Here is an 18,174-nt window from a genome sequence, read left to right as displayed (position 1 = left end):
AACAATTCTTTATCAGGATTATCTTGACAGATTCTAAAGTTCTATTTACAAATCATTAAGTATATTTATCCTTAATATTTGTAATGTGCTTTATACAGTCAATTATACAAACTGAAAAAATTGACTAGCTAGCTTTTACAGGGCAAATGCCCAAACTTAAGCGTTTCAATATCTGAAATTTAAAAGTTCAGTTTAGATTTTTGGCACAATAGCAGAGGCTCCTGTCTTCTATCTGGGTAATAGTGATGGTGTTCTAGCATCTTACAGGCATTCTTCACATATATCAGTCCACAACTTACTTCATAAAAGGGCTCTACCTCCAAAAAATTTTTAATACTAGCCCAAAAGTTAAGTGCTTGAAAGTGACCAATGAAGGATTCTCTAGCGAAGAAATACTCTGGGAAGAGGATTTACTATTGAAAGCAGGCAAAAAGGCCCTTAAAATGAAATTTCTGTTACCTGAAGGGTAATCCATCACATTCTTCCATTTTTAAGCTTCTTAACTCCAGCTTTGCCTTCCAACAATGTGGAATGTTAAAAAAAAGAAAATGTGAAACTACTTAAATGGCTCTTTGAAGTGCAATGAAATTGGAAGAGTAATGCAAAAGGCTAAACTTGAATAGTAAATCATCACCACTGATATACACGGTAACCAAAGGTGGTCATTTATTGTATTAAATCCCATCACAATCAGCAATGTAAATAATAAAAATAATTTAAGTAATTCAAAAGCTACTAGTTTTTGTTTCATTCCTTCATTTACCACATTACTACTTGCTTATAAAAAAGTGGAATGGAATGACACTCTGCACTCTCTTTTCTGCTCTCACTATTCTAAACTCATGGCAGATACATACAACTACAAGGATAAGATGTATGCCTGGGAAATCACAATTCTGTCTGTGGAAGTCCCTGACTACACATGGCCTAAGCTTCAAGACTTTTTTCTTCTTTAATATAAAAATAGGCAACAAATGTTACTGTTTTAGTGCTCCTATTAATAATATTCCGGGACAAGACAAAAACAGATTTTGAAGTTCCTATGGAAAAGTAAAACAAGAGTAGCCACAAAAACCTTGAAAAAAGAGAACACTAGTAAGGGGGTTACCGGTCATATTTTTAGTCACAAAAATTATAAATTGTCTACAGTCCTAACAGTATTGTGAAGGCACACAAGTAGACTGACAACAAAGCAGAAGAAAAAAATCATGAATTTGGTCTATAGGATATCTGGTTGTATCAGTGAAAGGAAATACGTGCTTTGCAGAAAATGCTAACAGGACATTGGGGAGCCAACTGGGAAAAAAGAGTTGAATTCATACTGGAATAAACCATATGTGGATAAAAACCTTCAAAGTTTTTATTTTGTTTCAACAATCAAAAAAAGATTACATTTTTAAATTTTTTTTTTTAATAAAGATTCCTCTGCACAGAGAAGTCCCTTCTAGCTATAATTCAGATAGAGAAGCCTTAACAAAAAAGGGTACATTCAACTACTTAGGGGAAAAAAAACCCTTTCCACAGGATGCCAAAGGTCAAAAGACAAATCACAAACCAGGAATAATGTTTGGAACCTAATAATTACAGATAAAGGGATAAGTTTCCTAATGTATGAAGAACTCCTAAAATTCTACAAAGGGCAAGTACTATGAACACATACTTCCTAATAAAGGAAATACAAATTGCTACTCAACACAAAATGCTACCCTTCATTCATATCCAAAGAAATTCAAATTAAACCTCCAAAAAGATTCTGTACTTTACGTATCAAATCAGCAAAAATTAAGTTGGACACTACATTGTCTGTGAAGTTGATATCAGGGTATATACAGGAACAACCTCATGAGGGAGGCACTCCGAAAATATCTGTCCAAATTACAAATGCAGTTTTCCTCTCATCCAGTAATCCCACTTATCAAAATTTATCATATACACTGAAGTGTATGAAAGGTCATTTGTATACCATCATCCACAGGGAGTTGGTTATATAAATTATAGTGCAGCCATACAAGAGAACACCGTGCTGCTTTATCAACAAGGAAGCAGTGCTCCAAAAGCCGATACAGAAGAATCTCCTATAAGAGAGAATAAGGTCCAGGATAGTATGTATCCTTTTACATAAGAAAACTGAATGAAATGGGAGCATTTGCATCTTCATAGAGAAACTGGCAGACTTAGAAACTCTGGCAGACTTAGAAACTAGCACGTGAGCCCACACTGGAATATCAGTGTTCAGTTCTTCCCTGCTCTGTAGGAGCATGGCTTATAAATTTAGTGAGACTGGAAAGATAAAGATAAGCATCAATCACTTCCTTAATTTGTTTTCACATGTCTTTTTTTTTTTTTTTTTAGATTTCATATTCAACTCTTTTCTGATGAACACAGTAGGGCTGTATAAAGGAATGAAGAGATACCCTGGGTAAGGAGGGAGTGCATTTAAAAATGTTTGTCATACTCCCAAATAGGTTAAAAAAAAGTTTCCTCACTGTGAGAACCCCACTACAGTAAACCCAGTGAGGAGTGAAAGACACTGTGATAGGAAAGGAAAGAAGTAAATACTAGTTTCAAAGATGGAATCACAAAGTAAGGAACATTTCCAGATGGAAGTGAGTTTTGGAAGAGTTTCCTGATTATACTGGCCTAACTCCTTAGTGATTAGGGACATCTTCTCTGATGCATCCCTGTCAGAATGGAATCATTTTTTTTTTAAAGATTTATTTATTTATTCATGATAGACATAGAGAAAGAGAGAGAGAGAGAGAGAGGCAGGCTCCACGCTGGGAGCCTGACGCAGAACTCGATCCTGGGACTCCAGGATCGTGCCCTGGGCCAAAGGCAGGCGCTAAACCGCTGAGCCACCTGGGGATCCCCTTAAGAATCATTTATGCTGAAAAAGTATGGGGTAACCTGATACACTTGGGTTGGCTTAGAATCATGGAAGCATCTCCCAATTCTGACTATCTAACTACCTCTCTCAGACCTAGAGACGAACAGATGCGCTGCTTCAGATCCTGGTGGGAAGTACGAGGCAGAGGTGAATGAACTCTACAAATAGAGGAGTGAACTGAGCCTTAGGTCCATCTAAAGACAAGCAGGTTATATAACCCAGTCCTATGGTAAGAGGCACAGAAAGCCAAACCACTGAAACAGTTCTAATGCACAGGGAGCCCCCACCAGGGACGGACATCAACTGTCCCCTTTCCCTTCACTTTGTGCATGGCTCAGAGCCCTCTTTCTAAAGTAGAACAGAGTTTGTAGGTCATCTGCAGTCCAAAATAGATCAACTAGCAGTTTTTCTTGGCCTAGTAATCTAAACCCAAATCTCAGGACCTAACTTTACTCAAATTTTAAGCAAGGGAATGCATTTAACAATCTGAAAAATACATGGGATAAAAGGATTGTATTTCCTAAAACCTTTTATGCTTCTTCCTTAGCACCTTCTGTTTAGTCCTTGGTGACTGTGAATATGGAAGTAACTCAGTGCTACTGTTTGAGAGTTTAAAATTTACTTCTACGACTACGGGGAAGTAGGACAGCAGGGGAAAGGACCTGGTTCCAAGAAAACATGTGCTTCCTTGGTCTTTGCATGTCTGGCTCTCCTTGCTTGTGGTAAGCCAGCAACAGCCCTGTTGCAAAGGCCTAAGTCGGAATTTGCTGTGAACAAGCTAAGGTGCTTCAGCCACAGAACAGGAAGAACTCAATCGGTAATTCACACAAAAATTAGAGTGGAAAAAAAAAAAAAAAGCAGTCTTATTTGTGTAACTCATCATGTCCAGGTTTGAGAGAGCAAGATCCCAAAGACAGGACCCACCACCAACACAGTATTTAAGGCAGGAACGAACTACAGTCATTCTCACCCTATGCTTACCACTTTATGAAGCAGAATTAAATTAGGATTTTTTAATGGTTGATTTTTAACACAATTTTAGTGCAGAAGAATGATATAAACCAAAATATTTAGTATCCCCTAAAAAAAAAAAACCTGCATAGTTGAAATACACAACTGTCTAAATACTGGGACGATAAACAGGCAGTATCTTGATGCAGTTTCCTTGCCCCATAACATCCTGGTACCAACTGGTGCTGAACACACTATTAGGCATTATATGACTTAGTAACTCCAAAGCCACTCCCTTGGAGCCAACGTACCCCCGAGCTGATTCTGACATACTTATTTCAATACTGAGATTTAAAATGACCAAGACAACAAAAATCTTCCACTGTTCTACCACTAAACTAAGATAAGGGTAAAAATATATTTAAAGTGTTTGTATCAGGTTTGAAAAAAGAAGGACTACCTAGCTATACAAAAGTTGCCTGCAAACTTATGGCATTATCTGTAAAACCTTCAAAAATATTAGAGTCAAGGTTGCATGGGAATCCTTAAGCAATCTAACTTTATTAGATTCTTCTTAGAAACACTTGTTAAAACACACAAAACCATGCCTCAAATTATCCACCTGAGATACATATTAACAAAAGCAAGAAACCTATAGACACCTGGTTATGAGCCTACTGCCCCCCAAGCAACCATCCTCACAAAGTCCTCTCTGAAAACTGGATGGATTCTACCTCAAGAACATTAAAAGTGGTAGTACAGTGATTAGTGTATAAGACTCCTGTATCAACTATATTTATATCAAATTAGGATCCTATGCTAATTTACTCAAAATTAAAACCTGCACTACTTGACAAAGAATATGGCTGATTAATGGATGATTTTTCAGGTTAAAATAGAAATCATCTCCATGTTTTAAGAAGATAAACCTCAAAGAGCCTATTTTCCTAAAATTAAAAACTAGTAATCATTCCCTTTAGACAGAAATCATAAATATTAGCTATTTTATACTCAAAACTGATACATCTCAAAAATGAGTAGAAACAGGCTTCATCAATTTTTCTCTAATAGTCATCTCACCAGAAGGATATGTGTAAGAATTAATGTCCAAACAAGCAGTGCTTTAACAGCCATTTTTTGTGGTGTCAACCCATATTGTATAAAAAGATAGCTAAAAAGCTTTTCTTTCAGAAGTCCAGAAGAACTGAAACACACTACTACTATGTGCTACTTGAAACTCTTCTTTAAGGTAATGTATTTATGATTCAAGAGCCAAACACCTGATCTGATTGTAAGAAATTTATTAAGAGACTCCTCCAGAACTAAGATCACAAGCTATTAACTAATACACAACTGACAGGCGTAATAGCAAGAACACCTTAAGGACTGTGACATTTTACTATTTCTGCAAACTGTTTTACATAAGTAGCTGCCCATGAAATTTTCAGAAGCTCTAGCTTTGATCAAATGCAGCTAGAGTATTACCACAGAAGGTGTCTGGGGAATGAAGCACGAGTGTTGTTTATATGCCTTTCTTAAATACAGTAAAAAAGCAACCTGTCTTCATATTTTGAAGATGCATAAAAAATCAGTTTCTCACCTTCTGGTATTTCTGCCACCATTTACATGAATACTGGTCTTCCCATGAGACAGGTTTTGAAGGAAATATCTGGCATTTATTGAGGGATTCTAACTGAACTGCAGACATGGTTGAAGGCAACACACATTCAGGAAGAATTTGCACTTTAGCTTGCTGGATTCTAAAATAAAGAGAACCAAGCATGGTGTTCATTTTTAAAATATACTAACTCAAACTATTAAGTTTCTAAACATTTTGGGTAATTTTAAATACTAAGATTTTCAGTTTTCTTTTTTAAACATATTTATCAGATGCCAATTTAAGATGTAATAAGAATTTTCAGAAAATACCATATTATAGAAATCATACCAAAGTTAAAATCAAAGATAATCTAAAGCATAGGTTTCAATCTCATGTGAAATGCAAAGGAAGATTTGTATATTTCAGATAAATATACAGTTTATTAATGAAACAAAATTTGAAAAATCAAAACACAACCATCTACTACTGCTTGATACTTCTAAATTCGTTTCTTAGACATTCTTACACACCTCACCCCTCCCAGTTTCCCATTTGCTTCCTGGCTCTTAACACTTGTCTCCTCTTCTAAGTCTAATCTAACTGAAGGAGTAAGTAGAGAAAGCAATAGCAAATCAAGAACTCATTTATGTGGACAGTTAAAATAAGACTATAAAATTTCACGCAGCCTATATTTCTATGTGCATTTTTTCTTTCTCATTTAACTTGAAAACTCAAAGAATCAAAATATGCATATTACTTTTTTTAACCTAAAAATTAAACTCCCACAAGAGTGAACTCATCATTTTCAGACTGCTACTTGAGAATATCATAACTGCAAACATTTATCATGAACAAATGCCAACAGGAACATTGTACCTATGAGCTACTTTCTTTTGAAGCATATCTCCTAGAGTATATAGCTCTTACAATGTTGAATGTATTAGCACATTCAAATGTTGGAAGAAATCACTGTCACACAAAGTTCAGTATATTAAAGTCTCTGCTTTATTATTATGTTTAGAAATTCTCAAGTGGTTTTTCATATTAATTACTGCCTTAACCCACAAAAAGTTAGGAATGAAATTTTGATACTTCTACTAATTTATTACATGAAAATGGCTAACTTGGTTAGACTCATTCCACTAACTTCATTTCTTCCTGCAAGCTCAAATTTATGTCTGCATGACTTCCGAAAATGTTAAAGAAAGAAACATGTTCAAACTATATTCAAATGTTCTTCTATTACTAAAGCTCAATAAAAACAAATAAAACCTCTATTTTTTTCACCTGTCACATGAACACAAATACTTAGAATCATATTTTTAAAACAAAAGTGTACACCATTCTACAGAAATGTTTAGAAATCTGATTCTTCTTCAAGGTCATCAGCAACTAAATTAAGAATGATGTTTAACTCAACTATTCTGTAAGATTTTATTGCATTACGATAAAAACATTAATGATACTGAAAAACTAGCTTATTGATCCTTTTAATAATCAGTCTGTGGTACCAGCTGTCTGAATTGCCTTGCAGGACTCAGCAACACTCTCTGCTCCTTTTCTTAGACATGTCCGGGGGTCTGCTATACACACAGGGCTAGTTCTTCTCCCACCAGATGGGTTTTGTTTTTAACAAAAGTACTTTGTTTCTTCCCAACGTGTTTATAGTAGTTGTTTTATGATTAGAGTTACATAATTTATATAACTATTATAAAAACCAATGAAATGTAACTTATAAAATGGCTTTAATGATAAAGTTGAGCAATAAAAACTTTCAAATTAGATTGAGACCATTCTAATATTTCAGATGATTACTGGTTTCAGTTATGACAGGTAAGAGAACTTGTCCTATAATTCCAAATAGGGCATGAATCTCCTCTTCCTCTCTACATGACAAGGAATCCTCAGGAATTTTTTTTTCTTTCTTTTTTCTTTTATTGAAGTTTGCCAACATATAGTGTAACACCCAGTGCTCATCCCGTCAAGTGCCATCCTCAGTGCCTGTCACCCAGGATGTTACCCCCCCCCCCCCTCCATCCACCTCCCTTTCCACTACCCTTTGTTCATTTCCCAGAGTCAGGAAGCTCTCATGTTCTGTCTCCCTCTAATTTTTCCTCCTTTCCCTTATAATCCCTTTCACTATATCTTATATTCCCCGTATGAGTGAAATCATAGGATAATTGTCCTCCAATTGACTTACTTCACTCAGCATAATACCCTCCAGTTCCATTCATGTCAAAGTAAATGGTGGGGATTCATCCCTTCTAATGGCTAATATTCCATTGTAGATATATACCACATCTTTATTCATTCATCTGTTGAAGCACATCGAGGCTTCTTCCACAGTTTGGCTACTATGGACATTGCTGCTATAAACATTGGGGTGCAGGTGTCCCGGCATTTCACTGTATCTCTATCTTTGGGGTAAGTACCCTGTAGTACAGTTGCTGGGCCGTAGGGTAGCTCTCTTTGTAACTCCTTGAGGAACCTAGACACAGTTTCCCAGAGAGGCTGTACCAGTTCACATTCCTACCAACAGCGCAAGAGGGTTCTCCCTTCTCCACATCCTCTCCAACATTTGTTGTTTCCTGTCTTGTTAATTTTTGCCATTCTCACTGGTGTGAGGTGGTATCTCATTGTAGTTTTGATTTGTATTTCCCTGATGACAAGTGCGGAATGTGCTCGTTGGCCATGTGTGTGTCTTCCTTGGTGAAATTTCTATGCATGTTTTTGCCCATTACATGATTGGATTGTTTCTTGGGTGTTGAGTTTAATAAATTCTTTATAGATCTCAGATATTAGCCCTTTATCTGACATGTCATTTGCAATTATCTTCTCCCATTCTGTAGGTTGTCTTTCAGTTTTGTTGACTGTTTCTTTTGCTGTGCAGAAGCTTCTTATCCTGATTAAGTCCTAGTAGTTCATTTTTGCTTTTGTTTCCCTTGCCTTCAAATGTATCTTGCAAGAAGTTGCTGTGTCCAAGTTCAAAAAGGGTGTTGCCTGTGTTCTCCTCTAGGATTTTGATGGATTCTTGTCTCACATTTAGATCTTTCATCCATTTTGAGTTTATCTTTGTGTGTGGTGTAAGAGAATGGTCTAGTTTCATTCTTCTGCATGTGGCTGTCCAGTTTTCCCAGAATGATTTATTGAAGAGACTGTCCTTTTCCAGTGGATAGTCTTTCCTGCTTTGTTGAATATTATTTGACCATAGAATTGAGGGCCCATTTCTGGATTCTCTATTCTATTCCATTGATCTATGTGTCTGTTTTTGTGCCAGTACCACACTGTCTTGATGATCACAGCTTTGTAATACAGCTTGAAATCCAGCATTGTGATGCCCCCTGCTTTGGTTTTCTTTTTCAATATTCCCCTGGCTATTCAGGGTCTTTTCTGATTTCACACAAATTTTAAGATTATTTGTTCCAACACTGTGAAGAAAGTCCATGGTATTTTGATAGGGATTACATTGAACGTGTAAATTGCCCTGTAGCATAGACATTTTCACAATATTAATTCTTCCAATCCATGGGCATGGAATATTTTCCCATCTCTTTGTGTCTCCGTCAATGTCTTTCAGAAGTGTTCTGTAGTTTTTAGGGTATAGATCCTTTACCTCTTTGGTTAGGTTTATTCCTAGGTATCTTATGCTTTTTTTTTTTTTTTTAAAGATTTATTTATTTATTTATGATAGACAGAGAGAGAGAGAGGCAGAGACACAGGCAGAGGGAGAAGCAGGCTCCATGCTGGTAGCCTGACGCCGGACTCGGTCCCGGGACTCCAGGATCGCGCCCTGGGCCAAAGGCAGGCGCCAAACCGCTGAGCCACCCAGGGATCCCCGGTATCTTATGCTTTTGAGTGCAACTGTAAATGAGATTGATTCCTTAATTTCTCTTTCTTCAGTCTGTTAGTGTATAGAAATGCCACTGATTTCTGGGCATTGATTTTGTATCCTGCCACACTGCTGAATTGCTGTATAAGTTCTAGAAATCTTGGGGTGTAGTCTTTTGGGTTTTCTATGTACACTATCATGTCATCTGTGAAGAGGGAAGAGTTTGACTTCCTCTTTGCCAATTTGAATGCTTTTTATTTTTTTGTTGTCTGACTGCTGAGGCTAGGACTTCTAGGACTATGCTGAATGTGATGAGAGTGTTACATTCATGATCTTAGGGGAAAGGCTCTCAGCTTTTCCCCATTAAGAATGATATTTGCTGTGGGCTTTTCATAGATGGCTCTTAAGACACTGAGGAATGTTCCCTCTATTCATCCCTTCACTCTAAAAGAGTTTTGATCAGGAACAGATGCTGTATTTTGTCAAATGCTTCCTCTGCATTTATCTTTAAAAAAAAAAAAGATTTATTTATTCATTCATTCATTCACTCATTTTGAGAGAGAGAGAGGAGAGAGAGAGAGAGAGAGAGGCACAGAGACATAGGCAGAGGGAGAAGCAGGCTCCATGCAGGAAGCCCAATGTGGGACTCGATCCTGGCACTCCAGGATCATGCCCTGAGCCAAAGGCAGACGCTTAATCGTTGAGCCACCCAAGTGTCTCTTTCTCTGCATCTATTGAAAGGATCATATGGTTCTTTTTTCTTGTTGATGTGATCTATCACATTTATTGTTTTACGAGTGCTGAACCACCCTTGCATCCCAGGGATAAATCCCACTTGGTCATGGTGAATAATCTTCTTAATGTACTGTTGGATCCTATTGGCTAGTATCTTATGAGAATTTTTGCATCCGTGTTCATCAGGGAACTGGTCTATAATTCTCCTTTTTGGTGGGGTCTTTGGTTTTGGAATCAAGGTGATGCTGGTCTCATAAAACGAGTTTGGAAGTATTCAGTTCCTTTCGATCTTTCAGAACAGCTTTAGTTGAATAGGTATTATTTCTTCTTTAAATGCTTGATAGAATTTCCCTGAGAAGCCATCTGGCCCTGGACTTTTGTGTCTTGGGAGGTTTTTGATGACTGCTTCAATTTCCTTGCTGGTTATTGGCTTGTTCAGGTTTCTATTTCTTCCTGTTCCAGTTTTGGTAATGTGTGGTTTTCCAGACATGCATCAGTTTCTTCTAGGTTGCCTAATTTGTGGGCAAATAGCTGCTCACACTGTTTTTAAAATCATTTGTATTTCCTTGGTATTGGTTGTGATCTCTTTCAGTCATGATTTTATTGAGTCTTTTCTCTTTTGTTTTTAATAAAGCTGGCTAGGGGTTTATCTATCTTATTAATTCTTTCAAAGAACCAATTCCTGGTTTTGTTGATCTGTTCTACAGTTTTTTTTTTTTAAGGTTTTATTTATTTATTCATGAGAGACACACACACAGAGAGAGGCAGAGGCAGAGGGAGAAGCAGGCTCCATGCAGGGAGCCTGATGTGGGACTCGATCCCGGGACTCCAGGATCACCCCCTGGGCGGAAGGCAAGTGCTAAACCACTGAGACACCCAGGCATCCTGTGTTCTACAGTTCTTCTGGTCTCTATTTCATTGAGTTCTGCTCAAATCTTTATTACCTCCCTTCTTCTACCTGGTGTGTAGGTTTTACTTGCTGTTCTTTCTCCAATTCCTTTAGGTGCAAGGTTAGCTTGTGTATTTGAGTTTCTTCCAATTTTTTGAGTGAGGCTTGTATTGTGATGTATTTCCCCTCTTAGAATCGCTTTTGCTGTATCCCAAAGATTTTGAACGGTTGTATCTTCATTTTCATTAGTTTCCATGAATTTTTTTAATTCTTCTTTAATTTCCTGGTTGACCCATTCATCTTTTAGTAGGATGCTCTAACCTCCATGTCTTTGAGTTTCTTCCAAATTTCTTCTTCTGGTTGAGTTCTAGCATTGTAATCTGAAAATATGCAGGGGACAATCCCAATCCTTTGGTATCAATTGAGACCTGATTTGTGACCCAGTATGTGATCTATTCTGGAGGAAGTTCCATGTGCACTTGAGAAGAATGTGTATTCAGTTGCGTTCAGATGGCGAGTTCTGTAAATATCTGTGAAATCTATTTGGGCCTTTAAGGCCCTTTTTTCTTTGGTGATGGTCTGCTTAGAATATCTGCCATTTGCAGAAAGTGCCGTGTTGAAGTCTCCTACTATTAGTTGTATTATTATCTAAGTATCTCTTTACTTTGGTTATTAATTGTTGATATACTTGGCAGCTCCCACATTAGGAACATAAATATTCATGATTGTTAGGTCTTCTTGTCGAATAGACCCTTTAAGTATGATATAGTGTTCCTCTTCATCTCTTACTATATAGTCTTTGGTATAAACTTTATTTGGTATGATGATTGCTATCCCAGCTTTCTTCTGAGGACCATTTGAATGGTAAATGATTTCCACCTTTCATTTTCAGGCTGGAGGTGTCCTTAGGTCTAAAATGAGTCTCTTATAGACTGCAAATAGATGGGTCTTGCTTTTTTATCCAGTCTGAAACCCTGCATCTTTTGATGGGATCATTTAGCCCATTCATGTTCAGAGTAAGAATCGAAAGATATGAATTCAGTGTCATCATATGTTTTCAGTCCCCATTCTGTGGATTATTTCTTTGGGCTTCCTCTTTCTTTTACAGAGTCCCCCTTAATATTTCTTGCAGAGCTGGTTTGGTGGTCACGTATTCTTTCAGTTTCTGCTTATCTTGGAAGCTCTTTATCTCTCCTTCTATTCTGAATGACAGCCTTGCTGGATAAGGTATTCTTGGCTGCATGTTCTCATTTAGGACCCTGAATATATCCTGCCAGCCCTTTCTGGCCTGCCAGGTCTCTGTGGAGAGGTCTGCTGCTAATCTGATATCTCTCTCCATATAAGTTAACACTCTCTTGTCTCTTGCTGCTTTAAGGATTTTTCTCTTTATCTTTGGAATTTTTAAGTTTCACTATTAAATGTGGAGGTTTTAAACGGTTTTTATTGATATTTTTTGGGGGGAACCTCTCTATGTCCTGGATCTGAATGCCCGTTTCCTTCCCCAGATTAGGGAAGTTCCCAGCTATGATCTGTTCAAACATACTTTGTGGCCCTCTCTCTTGGCATCTTCTGGAACCCCAATTATATGTAGATTCTTCCTTCTCAGGCTATCATTTATTTCCCTTAGCCTTTACTCATGGGCTGTTTTTCTCTTTTTTTCCTTAGCTTCCTTACCATCAACCTGTCTTCTATGTCACTCACCCTTTCTTCCACCTCATTAACCCCAGCAGTTAGGATATCAGGTTTGGATTGCATCTCATTTAATATTCTAATTTCAGCCTGATTAGATCTCAATTCTGCAGTAACAAAGTCACTAGAGTCCTTTACGCTTTTTTCCAGAGCCACCTGTAGCTTTGTAATTGTGCTTCTGAAGTGGATTTCTGACATCAAATTGAAATCCATATTCTGTAACTCTGTGGCAGAGAGTACCATTTGATTCTTTCTTTTGTGATGAATTCTTCTAGTCATTTTGTTCAGTGCAGAGTAGCTGTATGAGCGGGCTGAGTCAAAAATATCAGCCACGACCTAAGTAAATCCCACCCCACATGATTCTGATGAGGTCAGAGACCAGAAAATGAAAAAGAAGATCAGAACAGAATAAAAGGACCACTAACGAGAAAAACAAATTTTAAAACAATGTAGTAAAAGGCCAAAAACCCCAAAGAAGAAGAAAAAAGAAAAAAGAAAAATAAAAGAAAGAAAAAGTAAAAAGGAAAAAGATAAAAGGGGAGGGGGACTATGGTGGTGAAGAAGTGGTAGTGGAGAGAGAATGCAGTCTACCTGAGGGATCCTAGAGGGTGATCCTCTTGGTTCTGAGTGTATTTTGTTCTGTATGTTAGAAGATGCTCAATTCCCAACTTATATAAACCAGCTATACTTATAGAAAGCCCCAACACTGACCACCAAAACATAAACAAGACAGAAGTGGGGGGCAGAATGGGAATGAAGAGAGAATATAATCTAACAGAATGAACCAGCATAGTATTCCACTTGGTTCTGAGTGTATTCTGGTCACGTTTTTGGAGGTATTAACTTCCGCCATTGTAAAACAAAACATGGCAGAGAAAGCAAAAAACACAAAACAAAAACCCGTATCTTGTATATCTCCCATAATTAAATTGAATATGCTGAAGGCAATCCAGAAGTGAAAAATATATCTAGGACATGTAATTGTAGAAATATGAAAGTCAAAAGGAAAAAGCTTAAAACTGAAGAGCTGGTGAAATATTGTAGTTAAGGTGGGAAAAGAGAAAAAATATTGGAGATTTTTAGTCTGAGATTAAAAAAAGTGTTGTAATGGAATAAAGAAGAAAAAGCTTAAAACTGAAGAGCTGGTAAAATATTGTAGTTAAGGTGGGAAAAGAGAAAAAATATTGGAGATTTTTAGTCTGAGATTAAAAAAGTGTTGTAATGGAATAAAGAAGAAAAAGCTTAAAACTGAAGAGCTGGTAAAATATTGTAGTTAAGGTGGGAAAAGAGAAAAAATATTGGAGATTTTTAGTCTGAGATTAAAAAAAGCGTTGTAATGGAATAAAGAAAAAAAAGCGGGGGGGGGGGGGGGGGCTCTCGTTCTATATACTATATTCACTCAATTTTCTCTGGGGCCTGGAGCTTTCCAGTGCTGCTTGGTCAAGAAGTTGCTCTTCCCTTGTTCTTCCAGCTGGTCTTCTGGAGGAGGGATCTGCTGTGGTGATTCTCAGGTGTCTGTGCCTGGGTGGAGATGTCCCTCCCCTGGCTTGGTGCCGGGCTCAGTGTGAGCTGTTTATCCTGTGTTTCCTTTGTTGGAATCCACCTCTCCAAGGCACAAGGTGAAACAAGGAGGAAAAACAACTATGGTGGTGGCCAGATCTCCAGCTCTAGAGTCAGCTCCCCACCTGTAACTAACGCTGTCTCCCTGTCCACACTGGCTTAGATGCTCCTGGGGGCTGGTGCCTGTGCGCTGATCTGCATAGCTTGCGGGGTGCCCAGCGGCAGGAGAGTTCTCACTGTCCTGTGCCCTCCCCGGTCCCGCCTGTCCCAGGGGGAACGCAGGATCGCTGGCTTTGTCCACTTGGGTGCCCTGTTTTGCTGGAACGGTGCTCCTGGGGGCCACCACTCCTGAAGGGAAAGGGGCATAGCCACCTCCATCCAGAGCGGGCCTAACCGACTGGCCTCTTCCAAATGCCCCGAGGGCTACGGTGCTCCAGCCCTTTACCGATATATACCGGCCTGCAGTTTGTGGTGTTTCCCCTTGGGCGCCCCTCGTTCTTATAGTGACACCAGGAATCTTGAGGCTTCACTGGCCCTCCTGCAATTCTGCCCGATTTCCCTGCAAGCACTTTTCCATCAGGAAAAATCCAGCGCAGATTTTTAAAGTTCCCGCTTTTCCAGGGCTGGGCTTTCCTGTCCGGGAGGCTTTCAACATCCGCTTTAGCCCTGCTAGTCACAGATCCCCTCCCCTACTTTATTTTTTTATTTTTTTCCGCCTTCCTACCTTGTTAGAAGTGAAAACTTTTCTCCCTGTAGCATTCCAGCTGTTCTCTTTAAATCTCAGGTCCAATTCATAGGTGTTCAGGATGTTTTGAAAGTTATCTAGGTAAGTTGGTGGGACCAGGTGAGTTGAGGACACCACTCTTCCTCCATCTTGCCCCGCCTCCGGAACGCTTGTTTCCCCTCAGGAACTTCTGAAGGGTTCTATAGTGATTCAGTGACACAATTCTACTTTTTAATTAACTTTTCAAAATACAAAAAAAAAAAACCCCTTCATGTGTTCAGAAAATGCCAAAGAAATCAATACTCTTAACTTAGAAAAGGATAGATGGCAGTGCTATGATTTTTATATGAAGGGTCATTATGTAAAAGACAGATGACTATTTATCTAGCACTATTTAACTGGAGAACAGGAAACTGGCTGGAGTTTCAAGGTGCTTGAAGGAGTTCTAGTAGAGTGGAAGAAGCACTAGTTTGGAAGTCAGGGGACCTAAAACCAACCAACTGTTGCTTCCTAGCTGCATCACTTTAGACAAATCATTTTATCTCTCTAGTATTTAGTTGTTTTATTTGGAAAAAGAGGAAATTGCACTAGATTATCTCCATTTTACCATTTCTACTGAAAGGAGTTAGAGGCCAGAGGGGCAGGAGAACCAGAGGAATCTCACTCCATGGAAGCGTTTTATATTAAGAAAGACTCACCTCTGTTAGCATAGGGTCTATGGGATAATAGAAAGAATGTGCCCTTGCCAAGTCTTGTCTAACCCTATCCGTTACATGTTTATCTTTAACTAGTCAAACATGTAGTCTTTGACCTGTTTTCAGAGTTAATGGTCTACTGCCATCTTGTGTTCAAATAGTTTTTTCACAATCAAAAGTCAAGAAAGCCTCAGGAACTTATTTTTTTCCCCAAGTCAATTTTCTTTTATGGTTCCCATAATATAGTACTCACAAATAATCAAAATGCTATTAGCAGGGGGATAGGAAGTACTTTAAGTATGGAACTGTTAGTAAAATCTGCAGTAACTAAACAGCTTGCTAATTATCACAGTACAGAGCCCTCAGGACACTGTTTCATTCATTCATGTAGCATTTATGATCCTAAGTACAGAATATATAGAAGTGTTAGTCATTGTCCTCAGGCAGCTCATCTCTTGAGGGAGACAAATGACAGTACAGTGTGCTAATACCACAGGAGTCTGCACCATGAATGTTCTGGGGGGGGGGGGTGCCATTGAGGACTCTGGGACATCATCCCTCATTTTTCTATGCTTTCTCTAGAGCCAAAGGGTTGCCTCACTCATCCATTAGACTTCCATAATTCAGTCATATTTGTGAATGTCTACCATGTGAATAAAACAAGACAAAACCTCTGAAGTTCCAAGTGTTCAGCAGATATTATCTTTTCAACACAGAGGTCAGATAAAATTTTCAGCTCTGGCTATAAAAGACAAATTCACTAAGACAAATTCACTAATCCAGGAATCTGTACCTTTGTAACATAAGACTGAGTCTTATGTGCCAGAGTTGAGAACCATTCCCTTAAGACGTAACATGCAATCATCAAGACAAATGTTTATTTTGTTTAGCTTTGTTTTTAAAAGGGTAAAGTAAGGTAAACTGAATTTTCTTTTTTTTTGGGATGAGGTTAGTAGTACCTAAAAAGCTTGAGCCAAGTAAGCCATGTCAAAATAACTGTTAAAACAATATACTCAGAGAACTTCCAAACTTTAGAAGGTATAGAGACAACAAGCATTCAGTGATCACTTATTATAGAGTTTATACATTTGTGGGTGATGTAAAATTCACACCAGAGATGGGTCCTAACTGCAAATGGTTTCTACAGCTTAGGTGGACCAGCTGGCAGGTGTAAGCAGTGTGGTTTTCAAGTATCACAGGAATGCTGCAAACATGACAGCTGTCCCGGTGCACACACAGAGAGCTCAGAGAGCTCAGGAGCTTGTGGCCTCTCCACCCTTTTTCGCTTTGAAGAGAGGCTTTCAATCCCAAAGAAGCCTGTCCCCAAAGACACTGTACTTTGGGTTTATATTACTATTCTCAAAACTAGAGGGACATGAGAATCATCCGGAATTCATGGAAAAAGATGCTGCAGCCTCATCCAAGATTAAAGCACTCTCTAGGAATGGGAGATGAGGATGAAACTTAAGCTTCTATAGTTTTAAAAACCATCGACATGGTTCTGATGCATAGCTAAGTTGGAAACCACTAGGTTATATCTTCCAGGGGAAAGAGAACAACTAATTAAAAGTTACAAAATGTGAGGGGTCAGTACAACAGAAAAAAATGTAAGAAAACCACCTCATTTAATGATGTACACACAGCTTTAAGATCTATGGTATTTCTTACCCATCTGACTGTGTTCTTAGTTCAAGGACTTTGAACCTTTGTCTTCCAATTGCTTTCACTTTCACTATTTCAATTCCGAAATCTTGTTCTTCTCGATAGGCATATATCTCTGCAGTTGTTCCAAACTGTGCTTCCCTCTCCTGTATATTACTTCCAAGATAAATTTTAAAAGGAAATAATTTTGAACATTTAATTTTTAAATATGCAAAGTGGCAAAAGCAACACATGATTAAAAAAAAATATAGCAGTTAGCCCTTATTGCAAAGCTATTATTTTATTTTGAGACTGCACAGGGAAATGCAGATATAGAAGGCTTCAGAATTACAATTAGAACAAAAAAAGAAACAAAAAAAGAATTACAACTAGAGTACTTCAACAAAATAATAGATCCCTAGTCACTGAAAATGATCTACAGCTGATAGGGATTTTAAACCCACGTTTCCCAAACCAGACATTCTTTTACTTCAATAGACCATCATTTCTACTGCTTAATATTAGCAGCATTATACTGGGGTGGGAAATCCCCATGTACATTTCCGGCCTCTACCAATGATTTCCTCCAGCTGCCACAGGATATCTGAAATACCAGTTTGACACTGGGCTATAGGGGGACAACTTATGAATTCTGAGAGAGAGAAAAGAACAAACTACTTCTTTGTAAAAGTAATCCTTTACATTAAAATGTAGAAGCCCTCTTTCTCTTCAAATAATGACAGTGTTTGAAAAGAAGGCTCCAGAAATTTTTATTAGACATTAATGGTTTAAAAATTTCAAAAACCAGAAAGTTTAATTGTGTGTGACAGTAAATGTCTGACTTGGATGGTAATGAGAACAATATAAATACTCCAACTTGCACTTTCAATCTCTTCATCAACATTTCTTACCTTACATCTTTATCCAGTCTCCTGTGCATGCAAAGTAATAGTCGGGTTTGGCTTTAACACTGA

The 18,174-nt window shown here is 38.0% G+C and overlaps 1 protein-coding gene across 7 annotated transcripts in view; it reads right to left on the bottom strand.

Annotated features, from left to right (window-relative positions):
* The window catches only part of CRBN (cereblon), a 33,697-nt gene that overhangs the window by 8,869 nt on the left and 6,654 nt on the right, over positions 1-18,174 (bottom strand). For all 7 annotated transcript variants that reach the window (XM_072720376.1, XM_025984573.2, XM_025984590.2 and 4 more), the window contains 2 exons: positions 17,228-17,377; positions 5,439-5,598 (listed from right to left, as the gene is read on the bottom strand). In XM_072720376.1, coding sequence (XP_072576477.1) covers positions 5,439-5,598; positions 17,228-17,377 — 310 coding nt within the window. The remainder of the gene's footprint in view (positions 1-5,438; positions 5,599-17,227; positions 17,378-18,174) is intronic.

The sequence above is a fragment of the Vulpes vulpes genome, chromosome 9 (assembly GCF_048418805.1).
Source record: "Vulpes vulpes isolate BD-2025 chromosome 9, VulVul3, whole genome shotgun sequence".
Lineage (NCBI taxonomy): Eukaryota > Metazoa > Chordata > Mammalia > Carnivora > Canidae > Vulpes > Vulpes vulpes.
The sequence above is the reverse complement of the archived record's forward strand: the minus strand, read 5'-3'. Positions and strand labels throughout refer to the sequence as shown.